Source organism: Salvelinus alpinus, chromosome 6 (genome assembly GCF_045679555.1).
Source record: "Salvelinus alpinus chromosome 6, SLU_Salpinus.1, whole genome shotgun sequence".
Classification (NCBI taxonomy): Eukaryota; Metazoa; Chordata; class Actinopteri; order Salmoniformes; family Salmonidae; genus Salvelinus; species Salvelinus alpinus.
The window spans coordinates 50,021,831-50,037,929 of NC_092091.1; the positions used below are offsets into that span (position 1 = coordinate 50,021,831).

General features: G+C 43.7%; 1 protein-coding gene across 3 annotated transcripts in view; it reads right to left on the reverse strand.

The window, feature by feature from the left end:
* Window positions 1-12,751, reverse strand: part of LOC139577601 (AP-2 complex subunit alpha-2-like) — a 61,235-nt gene extending 48,484 nt beyond the window's left edge. For 2 of the 3 annotated variants that reach the window (XM_071404731.1, XM_071404728.1), the window contains exons 1-2: window positions 11,913-12,751; window positions 77-288 (exon numbers count right to left, since the gene is read on the reverse strand). In XM_071404731.1, the coding sequence (XP_071260832.1) occupies window positions 77-288; window positions 11,913-11,979 (279 nt within the window). In that variant the 5' untranslated portion in view covers window positions 11,980-12,751. The remainder of the gene's footprint in view (window positions 1-76; window positions 289-11,912) is intronic. The other variant, XM_071404730.1, reaches the window with a different exon arrangement.
* Between the last annotated feature and the right edge of the window lie 3,348 nt (window positions 12,752-16,099).

Consider the following 16,099-nt stretch of genomic DNA (forward strand, 5'->3'; position numbering starts at 1 on the left):
ACACAGACAGACATAGCACACACACATTTTTCATTCATACAAGTTTGGTGCTCTCTCACATACACACTTCACTTACGATCTGTTTCTCTGTGTACTTGTTGGAGCTGAGCAGATTGACAGCCTCCATGTGTCCAAAGTCAATGTCATGTCCCAGCAGGAAGATGAAGAGCAGCTTGCAGACATACTTCTTCTTACTATAGCCGTCCAGTGCCTTATCCCCCTTGAATTTGGAGCGGATGTTGGCCAGCTCCTTATTGATCCGCTTGATCTCTGCCTCCTTGCTCTTACCTGGGGAAGAAGTGCAGCCATTTTAGCTTGGATTCAAATTTTAATACTTTATTGCCATACCAGCCAAAGACGGAATTAGGAATTAGATTTAATGCAGCTCATAAAAAAAGGGACAAAAAGATACACATATACATACCAGGGATCGACATTCAGGTAAATTTATTTACTGTCAAATGAGGAGAGAAACTTATCACAAGTCAGAGTAATACTAAATCTTGAATGACTTATTAATAAGGGAGCAGGTCAACACAACGCACACATATAAAGTGAATTGATTGAGTGCTCTACAATAATGATGGCTGGTCAACGAATCACCCTCAGATGATTCGTTGAGAGCCCTGAGACAAAAAGTACAAAGGTACTTTATAGCCAAGATACACCCCTTTCAACCTACATGACGAACAACAGATGTACAGAATGGGTCACAAGGTAAAGATTTGTATGAAAGACACTTATATTTCACAGCAGACAGTATCTGCTGTAAATACAGTTATCTTTGTGTAGAGACCAGGGTCTGGCCCTGGGGTCATGTCTCCCTGGTACCATATAGAACAGAAACATTAACTCATGCTCTGGAATGCGGTCTCTTTAGGTTTTATCACCCAAAAGACACCACATTTAGTCGAGTGGTTGATTGTTTGGTCGATTGTTTTGTCGATAGGCTGTTGGTCGACAGAGATTTCTTTAGTTGAGCAGGTGCAAATTGTTAGATATTTTTTAATTGGGCAAAAAAAATACATCGGTATGATTTGCGCCTGTCTCTGTGGACTAATCCATTGCTGAGGCCACGGGGATGGCAGTCACTCGAAGACATGTGATACTGAAATTGTATATGGTTATTAAGCAAAAATAATCATGCAACACTAATCAATCTAATATTATTTTATAACAAATGCGCCTTGTCCCGCTGTTGGATACGGTTGCCGTTTGTGGTTCTGCAACATATTCTTCAGTATACCGTAGAATTGCTGCCTTTCCTTATGTTGCTAGGTGCATAATAATCAAAGTTAACCATCATATTAGGATTGAGAACAATGCGGCGGAGGCAGCAGTAGCAGAGACGAGGAAACAGACCTTGCCTTAGCTTAATTGTCTAAGAAAACTCAGGAGATAGGAAACAAATTGAAATTAGGTCTATAAATAATAGCCTAACTGTTAAATGTGCCTGGCTTTATAAATCATCCATATACAGTGTATACGGAAAGTATTCAGACAACTTCCCTTTTCCCAGATTTTGTTACGTTACAGTCTTAATCTAAAATGGATAAAACCTTTTTTCCTCATTAATCTACAATACCCCCTAATGACAAAGTGAAAACAGTTTAGAAATGTTTGCAAATGTATTACAAAATTTAAACAGAAATACCTTTTTTTAAACGTAAGTATTCAGGCCCTTTGCTATGCTACTCTAAATTGAGCTCAGGTGCATTCTGTTTCCATTTGTCATCCTTCAGATGTTTCTACAACTTGATTGGAGTCCACCTGTGGTAAATTCAATTGATTGGACATGATTTGGAAAGGCAAACACCCGTCTATATAAAAAGGTCCCACAGTTGACAGTGCATATCAGAGCAAAAACCAAACCATGAGGTCGAAGGAAATCCCTGAAAGAGATTCCCTCAGAGACAGGATTGTGTCAAGGCACAGATCTGGGGAAGGGTACCAAAACATTTCTGCATTATTGATGGACACAGTGACCTTCGTCATTCTTTAATGGAAAAAGTTTGGAACCACAAAGACTCTTCCTAGAGCTGCCCGACCGACCAAACTGAGTAATCGGGGAAGAAGGACCTTGGTCAAGGTGGTGACCAAGAACCCGATGGTGACTGACAGAGCTCCAGAGTTCCTCTGTGGAGATGGAAGAACCATCCAGAAGAACAACCATAGCTGCAGCACTCCACCAATCAGGCCTTTTATTGTAGAGTGGCCAGACGGAAGCAACTCGTTAGTAAAAGGAACGACAGCCCGCTTGGCACCCAAAAGACTCTCAGACCATGAGAGACAAGATTCTCTGGTCTGAAGAAACCAAGATTGAACTCTTTGGCCTGAATGCCAAGCGTGACATCTGGTGGAAACCTGGCACCATCCCTACAGTGAAGAAGGGTGGTGGCAGCATTATGCTGTGGGAATGTTTTTCAGTGGCAGAGACTGGGAGACTAGTCTGGATTGAGGGAAAGATGAACAGAGGCAAAGTACAGAGAGATCCATGATGGAAACCTGTCTAGAGCGCTCAGGACCTCAGACTCGAGCGAAGGTTCACCTTCCAACAGCACAACGACCCTAAAAGCACAGCCAAGACAACACAGGAGTGGTTTCTGGACAAGTCTCAATGTCCTTGAGTGGCCCAGCCAGAGCCCGGACTTGAACCCGATCGAAGATCTCTGGAAACACCTGAAAATAACTGTGCAGTGACGCTCCACATCCAACATGACAGAGCTTGAGAGGAACTGCAGCAAAGAATGGAAATACTGTCACACCCTGATCTGTGTCACCTGTCTTTGTGCTTGTCTCCACCCCCTCCAGGTGTCACCCATCTTCCCCATTATCCCCATTGTATTTATACCTCTGTTTTCTCTTTGTCTGTTGCCAGTTCGTTTTCCCATGCTCCTGTCTTTCTCTAGTTCCTGTTGTCCCAGTTTTGACCATTCAGCCTGCCCTGAACCTGCCTGCCGTTCTGTACCTTTCGGACTCTCCATTGGATTACTGACCTCTGCCTGCCCTTGACCTGTCGTTTGCCTGCCCCCGTTTTGTAATAATCTTTGATTACTTCGAAACTGTCTGCATCTGGGTCTTCTCCTGAGCCTTGACAGTACGAACTGGACATGACTGACCCAGCAGACTCGGACCTGCTCCGCAATTCCGTCTCCTCCCAAGGAGCCACCCTTGGAAGGCACAAGGAGTTCCAGACCTTGGCCAAATGCCATAACCGCACGTTGAACACATTGCTGGAGCAATTCCGCAGGTTGTCTGTCAGGCAGCCTACCACAACGGTAACCTCTCAACCCCTAAGTAACCCGGCTGTTAACAGCATGGCCACCCCGGTTTCCCGAGAACCCCGCTTACCTCCCCTAGAATGCGTCGCTGGAGTCTGGAACCTGTCGGGCATTTCTCGCTCAGTGTTCTCTCATCATCGAGCTGCAGCCCTCCTCCTTCCTATCGGAACGCTCGAAGATAGCGTACCTTATCACGCTGATGTCCGGGAGGGCTCTCGCCAGGGCTACGGCCGTGTGGGAACAATAGTCAGCTGTATGCTTCAGTCTGGAGGAGTTCGTGGCAGAAGTGAAGAAAGTTTTTGATTCTCCATTGTCCGGGAGAGAGGCTGCCGTAAGTCACTCCATCTTCGGCAAGACTCCCGCAGTGTGGGAGACTATGCAGTGGATTTCCGCACGTTGGCAGCTGAGAGTGCCTGGAACCCGGAATCGCTGTTTGACACGTTCCTGCACAGATTATCGGAGGAAGTGAAGGACGAGCTAGCAGCCCGGGAACTACCGACGGATCTCGACTAGCTCATTGCCTTGACCATCCGAATCAATAGGCGGCTACAGGAATATAGGAAGGAAAGGAGGTCCAATTCCACCACGCCTCCGAGGCATCCAGGATGTCCCCGACATCTCCCTGGTAGAGAGGACCCGAGTCTACCGGAGTTCCCCTGAGAGTCTCCGAAGTCTGCCGATTCACCTTTTCCCGAGCCAACGCAACTACGCAGTGCTTGACTGTCCCCAGCCGAACATCTACACCGGCTTCACATGAGTTGCCTCTATTTCGGGACTACTGCATAGCCTTTACATACAACCAAGACATTACATATGTTAGGAAAGTTCATAATCTGCAATATAAATATGGTCGTGCGTGGTAACATCTAGGTTACACAATATACAATCCATCATGATTGTAGGTCTAGATCAGGCTAGCCTATATCAATTTTGGCTAACAGATCCAAGTCACAGAATCTGCAGTTTAAGTAGTAGGCCTATATAGTCCAAGGTTGATCTAAAGGTTTAGCCTACATTCTTTGACTAAACTGACGAATAAATGCCTACTCTGGATTGGTCTAATCCGAGTCTGTTAAACCAGCCCTCAATAGAATAGCTTTACACTAACTTATTTCAGATAATCTGTTCAATTTGCACAAAATGTCTGGAAACAATAACATGCTGCATAGAACATAAGCATGCGGACACAAATATGCAGGTCCGATGCATGACCAATAAGGTTATGAGGAAACTACACCTTTTAAATTTTGAGACATCAATTTAAGGAATGCTTATAACAAGAGAAAAGTTGTGTGAAGGGTGTGGTGAAGAGGCGACTATTTTCAAGAGTGAGGGGATGGGTAAAATGCTCTTGGAGCCTCTTCAGACTTAGTACAATGTTTGTAAAAATACAATTGGCTACACATATTACTCAAATGTAAACTTGCTATGTCTTAACCTCTACCTCCAGAGGTAGCGCACCAACTCGCCCAACAGTTACCCCCTTGAAGCAGGGCAGTGTAAACAGAACTGTTTCCTTGAGCCAACACTCAGTCTAAATGGTAATAGCAGAGCAATATTTTTGAAAATGCTGAAATGTATAGACATTTTCCTAATATGAGACTTGTTTTATTGAGTTTTACCTGAAATTGCAGGAACAGCCAGTTACATTATTTGTCACAGCAGCCACCAGCTGCACTGAGCCACAAAACTATCAAAGCCCATCCAACACCAATTGCTTTTTTTATGTAGATCATACAAATAGGATATGTTTTTTCATTTGTAACATTGTGTGATGATTTCAGAGGTGGCACCATAGGTCCCAGAGTGGTGGGAGGAAATTGTTTTCCTTGGACCCAGTTTGTACTGATCTGGTGAATGAATGACATTATATTTTCGTGTCAAATCGCCTATTGGCAACCCATCTGTTATGGGATTAATTCACACAAACATTACAATAATTCACTGTGGTAATTCTTCTTCCGGTGTTCTCCGCAGCGCGCGTCGCATAAAGAGTGAAAAAATGTAAAGGTACAAATCAATACATAATAGTAAATGAGGTTATCCAAACAATAATTATATCTCTAGAGCAGTAAAATAATATACATAAATACAGTCAAATTAAAAACAGAAGGCATTTGAACCCAGTAGCCTAATCTAACCAACTCCAGACACTTGTTTTAGTGTATGTCATAGTAATAAATCAGCTGTAAAAAGCAGTTTCATATGCGCTATGATAGGACCAGATTTTTTCTAATTAGGTCATATGGTAAAACAAAAGATCTGGACAAACTCCTGGCCCTAGGGAGGATTTAAACATTAAAATCCTTTACATAGATAACTGTCACACCCTGATCCGTTTCACCAGTTTTTGTGCTCGTCTTCACCCCCCTCCAGGTGTCGCCCATCTTCCTCATTATCCCCAGTGTATTTATACCTGTGTTCTCTGTTGCCAGTTCGTCTTGTCAGGTCTTACCAGCGTGTTTTCCCGTCTCCCTGCTTTCTCAAGTTCTGTTCCCTAGTTTCCCCGGTTCTGACCAGTCTGCCTGTCCTTGACCTGTCTTTTGCCTGCCCCGTTTGGGTCAATAAACATCTGTGACTCTAGCTATCTGCATCTGGGTCTTATCCCGAGTTCTGATTAGAGGTCGACTTAAAATCGGAATGGCCGATTAATTAGGGCCGATTTCAAGTTTTCATAACAATCGGTAATCAACATTTTTGGACGCTGATTATGGCCGATTACATTGCACTCCACGAGGAGACTGCGTGGCAGGCTGAACACCTGTTACACGAGTGCAGCAAGGAGCCAAGGTAAATTGCTAGCTAGCATTAAACTTCTTATAAAAAACAATCAATCAATCTTAATATAATCACTAGTTAACTACACATGGTTGAAGATATTACTAGTTTATCTTGCTTGTCCTGCGTTGCATATAATCAATGCGGTGCCTGTTAATTTATCATCGAATCACAGCTTACTTCGCCAAATGGGTCATGATTTAACAAGCGCATTCGCAAAAAAAAGCACTGTCGTTGCACCAATGTATACCTAACCATAAACATCAATGCCTTTCTTAAAATCAATACACAAGTAATTTTTTTTAAACCTGCATATTTAGTTAATATTGCCTTGCTAACATTATTTTATTTTAACTAGGGAAATTGTGTCACTTCTCTTGCGTTCTGTGCAAGCAGAGTCAGGGTATATGCAGCAGTTTGGACCGCCTGGCTCGTTGCAAACTGTGTGAAGACCATTTCTTCCTAACAAAGACTAATTAATTTGCCAGAATTTTACATAATTATGACATAACATTGAAGGTTGTGCAATGTAACAACAATATTTATACTTAGGGTTGCCGCCCGTTCGATAAAATATGGAACGGTTCCGTATTTCACTGAAGGAATAAACGTTTTGTTTTCGAAATGATAGTTTCCGGATTTGACCATGACCTAAGGCTCGTATTTCTGTGTGTTTATTATATTCTAATTAAGTCTATAATTTGATAGAGCAGTCTGACTGAGCGGTGGTAGGCTCGTAAGCATTCATTCAAACAGCACTAAACTCCGTTTGCCAACAACTCTTCGCTGTGCTTCAAGCATTGTGCTGTTTATGACTTCAAACCTATCAACTCCCGAGATTAGGCTGGCAATACTAAAGTGCCTATAAGAACATCCAATTGTCAAAGGTATATGAAATACAAATCGTATAGAGAGAAATAGTCCTATAATTCCTATAATAACTACAACCTAAAACTTCTTAACTGGGAATATTGAAGACTCATGTTAAAATGTTCTGAGCAAGGAACTTAAACATTAGCTTTTTTTACATGGCACATATTGCACTTTTACTTCTCCAACACTTTGATTTTGCATTATTTAAACCAAATTGAACATGTTTCATTCTTTATTTGAGACTAAATTGATTTTATTTATGCATTATATTAAAATAAGTGTTCATTCAGTATTGTTGTAATTGTCTACATTACAAATAAATATATATATAAAAAATTCAAATCGGCCGATTAATCAGTATCTGCTTTTTTTGGTCCTCCAATAAATCGGTATCGGCGTTGAAAAATCATAATCGGTCGACCTCTAGTTCTGATCGTACGAACTGGCCATGACTGGACATGACTGACCAAGCAGACTCAGACCAGCTCCACAATGCTGTCTTCCTGCAAGGAGCCACCACTGGAAAACATGAGGAGTTACTGCAATGTCTTACGGAGGGACTCCATACCCTGGCAGAACACCATGACCAGGCTTTCGATACATTGCTGGAGCAATTCCGATTCCCTACTGGGCAGCGGGTCACACCAGTAATCTCTCAGCCTACCCCAGTGTTCTGAGAACCCTGCTTACCTCCTCCGGAGCGCTACGCTGGAGATTCTGGAACCTGCCGGGCTTCTCTCGCCCAGTGTTCTCTCGTCTTCGAGCTGCAGCCTTTTTCATTCCCCTCGGACTGCTCGAGGATAGCGTACATCATAACGCTGACGTCCGGGAGGGCACTCGCCTGGGATACGGCGGAGTGGGAGCAAGAGTCCGCCGTCTGCCTCAGTCTGGAGGAGCTTGTGGCGGATGTTCGGAAGGTGTTTGATTCTGTTGTCCGGGAGAGAGAGGCTGCTCGTAAGCTGCTCCAGCTATGTCAAGAATCCCGTAGCGTGGCAGACTACACGGTGGATTTTCACACATTGGCGGCTGAGAGTGCCTGAAACCCGGAAGCATTGATCGAAATGTTCCTTCACGGATTATCGAAGGTGATCAAAGACGAGCTCGCAGCCCGGGAGCTGCCCACGGACCTTGACTCCCTCATAGCCATGACCATGCGGATCGATGGGTGGCTTAGAGAATGTAGCAGGGAGAGGGAATCTGTGCCCTGTCGCCTTTGTTCGCTCTCGATTCCTACCTCGCCTCCGACGAATCCCGGAGCGCCCGGAGTCTACATGTCAGAGTGAACCCGACGTCACCAGAGTTCTCTCGGGAATCACCGAGGGCTGCCGACTCGCCACCTTCGGAGTCCATGTACCTGTGGAGCTACGGTACATTTCGCAGCTACCTGCCAACTACAAACCCAGGTTCATCAAGAAGGGATTGAGTACTCTGGTGGGCCATACGGTGAACCCTGGTTGGAGGGGGCGGAACATCCGTTCATTGTGTGGACGGACCACAACAACCTGGAAAATCTTCGCACTGCCAAGTGGCTCAATTTCAGGCAAGCTATGTGGGCTCTGCTTTTCAACAGGTTTAACTTCTCCCTTCCCTACCGACCGGGATCCAAGAACATCAAGCCGGATGCGCTGTCCCTAACACCTCAAGACCATCCTCCCCACCTCGTGACCATCCTTCCCACCTCGTGATCATCCTTCCCACCTCGTGACCATCCTTCCCACCTCGTGACCATCCTTCCCACCTCGTGTCTGGCGACGGCACTCAGCGGGGGAATAGAGAAGCAGGTCAGTGAGGCGCAGTGTTCCCAGCGGGGGGGTTCGGCTGGGAAATATCCGGCCCAGATAACCGGATATTTGTACGTGACGCTGTCCGCTCCTTGGTCCTGGAGTGGACCCACACCTTCAAGGTGCCACCGGGCTCTCACCTTTCGAGTGTTCCCTGGAGTATCAGCCCCCGCTCTTCCTGGAGCAAGAGGTTGGCATACCCTCGGCCCAGATGTTTGTCCTCCGCTGTTGCCATACCTGGAAGAGAGCCCGGTCGGCTCTTCTCAAGAACATTTCCAGGTATCGACGACAAGCGACCCGCTACCGGACCCCGGCATCATCTCGGGCAGAGGGTATTGGCTGCCCACTCGCGACCTGCCCCTCCGAGTGGAGTCCCGCAAACTTTCCCTATTTTAAAATCGGACCTTTCCCCATCTCCAAGATCATTAGTCCCTCTGCTGTTCAGCGTCTGTTGCACCGTACCCATCCCACTTTTCATGTGTCACGGATTAAACCTGTCTCACAGCCCTTTGTCTCCTGTAGCGTAGCACCCGAAGTTTGAATATAAACCAAATTTGATCACATTCTCTAAGAACACAAATAAAATGGGAATATTTGATTCTATACATAGCTTAGGCTATAAAAACATGACGTTACTTTCCCCTTGGTCCAGATGAGATCAGAGTGCATAGGCTTCTCTAGGCTACCTGTAGCTGTGGTCGATATCAGTAGGCTACAGTTGATCAGGCTGAAGCACAGCCACAAACTAATTGTGCACCTTCACAAATCATTTAGCATTTATTTTTTTGTGTGGCAGGTATGGGCTTATACATAAAACAGCTCATTGCAACTCCACAGTGAATTCACTTACACCCCTGTTTTCAGTCACAATTTGCTTTTACCACATTTGCATGATATTGATAAAAAATGTCTGGTTTGTTGTAATGTTGTAAGGTAGGCCTACTGTACTTTTATATTCGTATGAGAGGGTTAATTGTTTTTTTTGTTTTTTAAAGCTAACGTGACTTGATGAACACATGCCGTTAGAAACTGCTTTTGTCTTGAAGCTAAAATGTAATGAGTGTAGACTACAGAAAAGAAAAAAAAACTTTTAATTGTCTGCACCTGCTTGTGAATTGTTGCATTATTCACGAGTGTAATATGGTTTGGTTGCCTTATTTAATAGTGTAATATGTTTTAGAAGATAAGTTTGTGCTTTACTGGCTAACTGATATTTACGGTCAATTTGAGCTGCGGACCAAGAATGTCACGTTGCCAGCCACAACAAAAGGCAAGGCAAGGAAGGAATGTGAATTGCTTCTCCGCTCCTCAGACTCTCCTCCATATCTCATAGAGGGAATAGGGCCATGTGGGGGAAAGAGAGAAGGGGTGAGTAGCCTAATGAGTAACTTGAAAGAAGTAGGGCCTAGCCTGTGTAAAGTTAGGGTGAATGTTGGAGAATTAGGCTATGTACTTATGAAGAATAAATAAATAAGCAACAAACTTGACAGTTTACTAACAGTATAACAGGAACAGTGACTAAATTGGGGAACAGTAAGGAAGGAGAGATCAAGGAGAACACAACGTTCCAGAGGGAGGAGAGGAAAAGCCATAATGTACAAATCATCAGAGGGATGGATGGGAAGAGGACAAGAGTTGGAGGTGGGACAGAGGAGGGACGGGGCTGGGCGGGTGTGAATAAGGGTGAAATTCAAGATATTAGTGTGTGACTGTGTCCATTTCAAATAGAGGCCGTCCTTGCCATTTCAGTTTCGACGATGGACAAAGGTAAGGCGTGTGCTGTTTGAGTTATCCAACTTTTCGATCTAGACTACTATGATGTCATTTTGTGATCTCAGACAGCAGTCTATTCCAAATCAATCTTATGCTAACCCCACAACACCACTAGCAGTCTTGCAACCTCTTCAGGTCTTGTTTCTGTTGTTTATCATGTTTGAAAGAGGGGCAAGGTACCCTAAATGCCATGCGGTGCCCCCTTACGAAACAATATTGCAGTCAGAGCACAGTAAACTGAAGTACAATGCATTTTTTTACTGCAATAATTTTGCAGTGTAGCTGCAGTATAACTGCGTCTAAAATACCACAGTCGACTGCTGTTACTGCACTTTTTTGTAAGGGCCAGCTTTACATGAAACAGGCTCCAAGCAAGACACTGTCTAGTATTCTTAAAGCCTGCATTTTCCCTTACAAAAAAAGATTGCAGGTTTGAAACTGCATTAAAAGTGCAGTAACTGCAGTCGACTGTGGTATTTCTATTGCAGTAAAAAAATGTATTTTGGACGCAGTATTTGCAGCATACTGCACTCTGACTGCAATCTTTTTTTGTAAGGGTTAATGTGCACACGGTGTGTGTGTGCGCTGTGTGTGTGTATTTAGAGTGAGTGAAAAAGATTATTCTGCTCTATCATGACAGCGGTTATGAAAAATGGCAGTGTCATGCACAATATCTGTATAATGTATGGGCGTGTATGTGTGCGCTATGACAGACAATGCACTCAGCATAAACCAGGCCTCAAATTAGAAAAACTGGATTAGCAACATTTGTATATTATTTAAACTATTAACAAGACATTAATATCACTAAACTAGGTAGGCGCAAACACATGATCGACTACTATGCTGCGAGTGGCGACCAATTCTAATCGACCCAGTAGTTCAACCGGCTGGTTTAGCTACTGTAACGTTATATCTGAACAGCGATTCAACATAACTATCCATCCAGCCCTGCTACATTTCGCCCTATGCGACTGCCTGATAAATGTATTATCACAACAACAAAACTGAGCAAAATTAACACTGGTGGCCCGTCGCGATAACAACAGTCAGCTACCCTGCTTCTGTTCTGGTACAGGTGACGTGAACAGCAGTGACAACATCTAACGAGTAGCGGCCTAGTAGTATGCTACGAGTCTGACACACAACACATCATCACGGTCGACCGTGTATAACCACAAGCACAGTAGTAGCCAGCGCAAATGGAAAAGGGATGCGGTGCAGCAGCAACTGTACCCGCGAATGACCTCTCCATAGCTATAACCCCTCTCTCCTTACCATTGAGCTAGCTGTTTCACTTTACACCACTACATTTCAGGGTACACTTGAAAACAAATGTCTGTTGATCAAATGTTGTCCACCATGCAAATGTTTATAATAACATGGCTCGTTGAAAAGCTAATCAATGATGGAAAAAGACACTTACAATTCCGTATGTCCGAAATGAACACCGCTAATCCGCGCATCCCATCTCCCTTCGACACAGCCGGCATTTTTGCTGGTTTATGTCCTCACTCCGGCCTTTCCCGTAAAAAATGAATTGTCGATGGTCAGCTATCAAACGTCAGCTGGCGTTTAGGTGTTACAGTGCAGGGTGTGTTAGCTTGTGTCCTAGCTAGTTAGCCAGCTAACCAACCTTTAACCGTTTATGTTCCTTGGCGTTTTACCAAAGATAGCACGTTTATAATAGCTTGCTAGGTATGTAGATTAGCTAGTTTGGATGACAGTGCCGTTGATCAATTCAGCAAACTAGCAGTATGGTTACTCCAAGTGTATCCGTGTTAACTAGCCGACGTTTCCGCTGGCTAGCAAATTCATTCAAACCTTCTCTTCGTTCACGACCAGATGACAGTTAAAGTATACGCAGTTGTAACTAACTATATCTACCCGCGAAATATATTAACGTTATATATCCAGATATCAGAGAAAAAGCACAATGCCAAAAAATTGCCACTCAGTCTGATCTCTGACTCGTCAGTGAGTCACGCACGGCAAGCTAGCTAAACAGCTAATGTTAGCTGGCTAGCTAGCTATATCAAATCTTGGAAAACATCACCAGTTGACCGTGATCAGTCAGCATACCATCGTATTTCCACAATGTATCTATTCCAATAATGACGTATGTCCGATGGCTAAACGAAGGCAATTCGATGTCGTCAATAATTTATGTCAATTCACTACTCGGTAGCCTTGGACAAGGCTCGTGACAGCACAAGCAGCGCGACCACTAGACCTGTTCGTTTTGCGCAGACTCTGGCGCTTCTTTTTCCTTATTCTTGGACTCACCAGTGTGTTGTGAACATCATTCGCGTGAGCAACAATAGTGGAATCAGCAGTTCGCCTTCAAAATAAAAGTTCCCCATTGAAACTGATGCAAACCGATAGAAATTGTGAAATCATGCCACAATTGGACTAGATAATGCAAAACAAGGTGGGAATGTTGTTATATAACTTCAAAAAAAGACAATTATTAGTTCATTTGACCTAAAAAAGTTTATACAAATATTAGCGTCTTAGCTCTTAAACCACTGAAATGAGCAACATTAAGCTCACCAGTTAGCCAGTATATTGAAAATTCATATTACACTGTGCAGCCTAACCTATGGATTGTACACCCATGAAATGGGGTATCACCATAGTGCCCTCTAAGCTCACCACAAAGCTCATGGCCCTGGTACTGAACTCCTCCCAAGAGGACTTCTTGACGGCCTGTCCCCAGGTGGTGAAGGTAGGCAACATTACCTCCACCACACTGATCCATAACACGGGGACCCCACAAGGGTGCGTCCTCAGTCCCCTCCAGTACTCCCTATATACCCACAACTGCATAGCCTCACAGTTCCAACTCCATCATCAAGTTCGCTGATGACATAATATTAGTAGGCCTGAATACTACCAGTGACAAGGCGGCCTACAGAGAGAAGGTAGGTACTCTGACGGTGTGATGCCTGGCAAACAACATCTCCCTCAACATCAGCAAAACAAAGGAGCTTATTGTGGTCTTCAGAAGGAACCAGTCTGGGCACACCTCCATCCTCATCAATGAAGCAGCCTGGAGATGGTCAAAAACGTCAAGTTCCTCGACTTACAAATCTCAGAGGAACTGAAATGGTCAAACCAGAAGGACACCATGGTTAAGAAGGTGCGAAAGTATAGTTGCGCCTTATAGTATAGGCAGTATAGTAGCATCATGGCAAAAACTGTGAGACTGGCCAATAGCTTCTACCCCCAGACCATCAGGCTGCTGAATAGTCACCACTAGGCAGCTACCTGCTCCACATGTCCCCCTTCTGACCCCCAGACTTAATACCCCTGCGACCCTGTGCATCTGACTAATAAACTCATGTAATCCAATCTATCAGCCTATTCAGTGACACTCGCAGAACACAAATGTGTAGAGTTTATACAAATATTAGCATCTTAGCTCTTATTGCAGGACTTTGAATGTGGGAAATCAACTTTCCAGTCAGTCTATTGTGTGTATTTGGACATTCATATTGCACTGTACAGCCTAAACCAGTGGTCACCAACCTGGTCGATCTTCAAGGCATTCCTCGTCGATCACCAAACATTTCTGTAGAAAAGACAATGATAAAGGCTTGCTCGCCTTTTGAAAATTATTTGTGTTGCACTGTTGGTGGTCGGTGCACTTGATTCAGAAGCCCTGCGCACCGTGTAGGCAAAGTGTTTCCATTATTTAACCATTTAATTTGTCTGAAAAGACTAACTCTACCTGCCTGGAGGACCGGGAGATCTGTGGCTAAATCGAGTGTGCCTACTGCTGGGCAATCTGGATAGCTCAAATCACAGTGCCTACAACTTCCACGATCTTATGGCCACAGCAAGGTTTGATACTAGCCTACTTGAGATTTCATAACTTTTTAAACAATGACCAGAGGGAGACTGTAAAGGATACAGCAAGAGCTGCTGTTTTTATGAGTGAGTTCATGTTTAAGTTTTTATTCAGCACTGGTTTTATTCAACACTATTACAAAACATAAAACGCTCATCTCCCTACTTCCACTCGCGCTGCAGCTGCATTGAATGAGTGTATCAATAGCCCTGCGTTTCTATTATTATTAGCAGCTCATCGTGTCCATTTTAATATTGAAGAGTATTTCACTTTCTTTGGTCATAGGAACAACATGAATTTGTACATGAGGCAGATGCAGAGCCAGAGCGACTCGAGTATCGCCACGAGGCGAAAAACGGTGTCCCCTCTCTCTGGTCAGTCTCACCTGAGGAAAGGAAGGAGAGAGCAGGGACCATGTCTCTCTCCCCCCGCTAAGATTTGTGGTTCAACTGGGAACTCGGAAACAAACAAGGTCGAACCATGATGTCAGTGATCTTCAGGTCAGAAAGTCGGAGCTCGAGAAAAAGGCCAGAGTTCCCGACTTGGAATTCCGAGTTTGATGATGATCTGAGATAATTTTGTCCCGAGTTTCCCAGTTGTCTTGAACACTCAGAAGTCTGAGATTTCCCAGTTCCGAGTTCCCAGTTGTTTTGAATGTGGCATAATGCTATGTTCAAAACAACTGGGAACTTGGAAATCTTAGACTTCCGAGCGATCAAGGCAACTGGAAACTCAGAGAAAAACGAGATCCAACTGGGAAAAATTGCTTTAAACAGTCATCCAAGACACAAATATTTGTGTAAACTCTACATAGTTGTGTTCTGTTGCTGTCACCGAGTAGGCTGATACCTCATTTCATGGGTGCACAATCTGTAGCTTAGGCTGTACAGTCCAATATGAATGTTAAACAGGCACAATAGGCTGTATAGTGAGCTGATTTCCCACAGTTAACGTTCCCCAATAAGAGCTAAGACGCTAATACTTGTGTAAACTCTTAACAGTTGTGTTCTGTGGGTGTCACCGAGTAGACTGAGACACCATTTCATAGGTGCACAATCCATAGGTTAGGCTGTACAGTGTATATAAGTATGCCCCCAATGCAATTCTGAATTGCAATTATTTATATTATTTATATAACAACATTCCAACCTTTTTTTGTTGCATTATCTAGACCAATTGTGCCATGATGATACTATTTTTATCTGTTTGAATCAATTTCAATCAGGGTCCTTTAATTTGATGGCAAACAGCTGATTTCAATATTGTTTCTCACACTAATGTTGTTCACGACACACACATCTCGGCCTCAGCTCAAAACACAAAAACTGATTGGTGGAATGTTGACTATTTGCTCATCTCAAAGTTGGACCCTTGGGTGGAACAAACATGAACTCACTCATCTGCCGTATTTAAATCAGTTTAAGTGCATATTATTTTAATGACAAAGATTTGAAAGAGATAATACAATTGTTTTATAAAAGGAGACTTTTTAACTCAAGTAAGTTGGTTTCTTGCCCCCCCTCCCCTCCATGCAAATGTGGCATGCAGTCAGCTCAATGTTACTCGCTAGTACTACTGCTAAGCCTCATCAATAATGTCTGCTCTGCACTTTATGCAAATACTAAACAAATGAAGCGCTAGACCAAATTGAAACTAAAGCCTAATATTGAGCATACCAATGAAACCATGTTTCTTTTTACTTCTTTATGACCAATTGTAAGGTGAAATACATTGATTTGATGATGCACCATGGTCAGGTT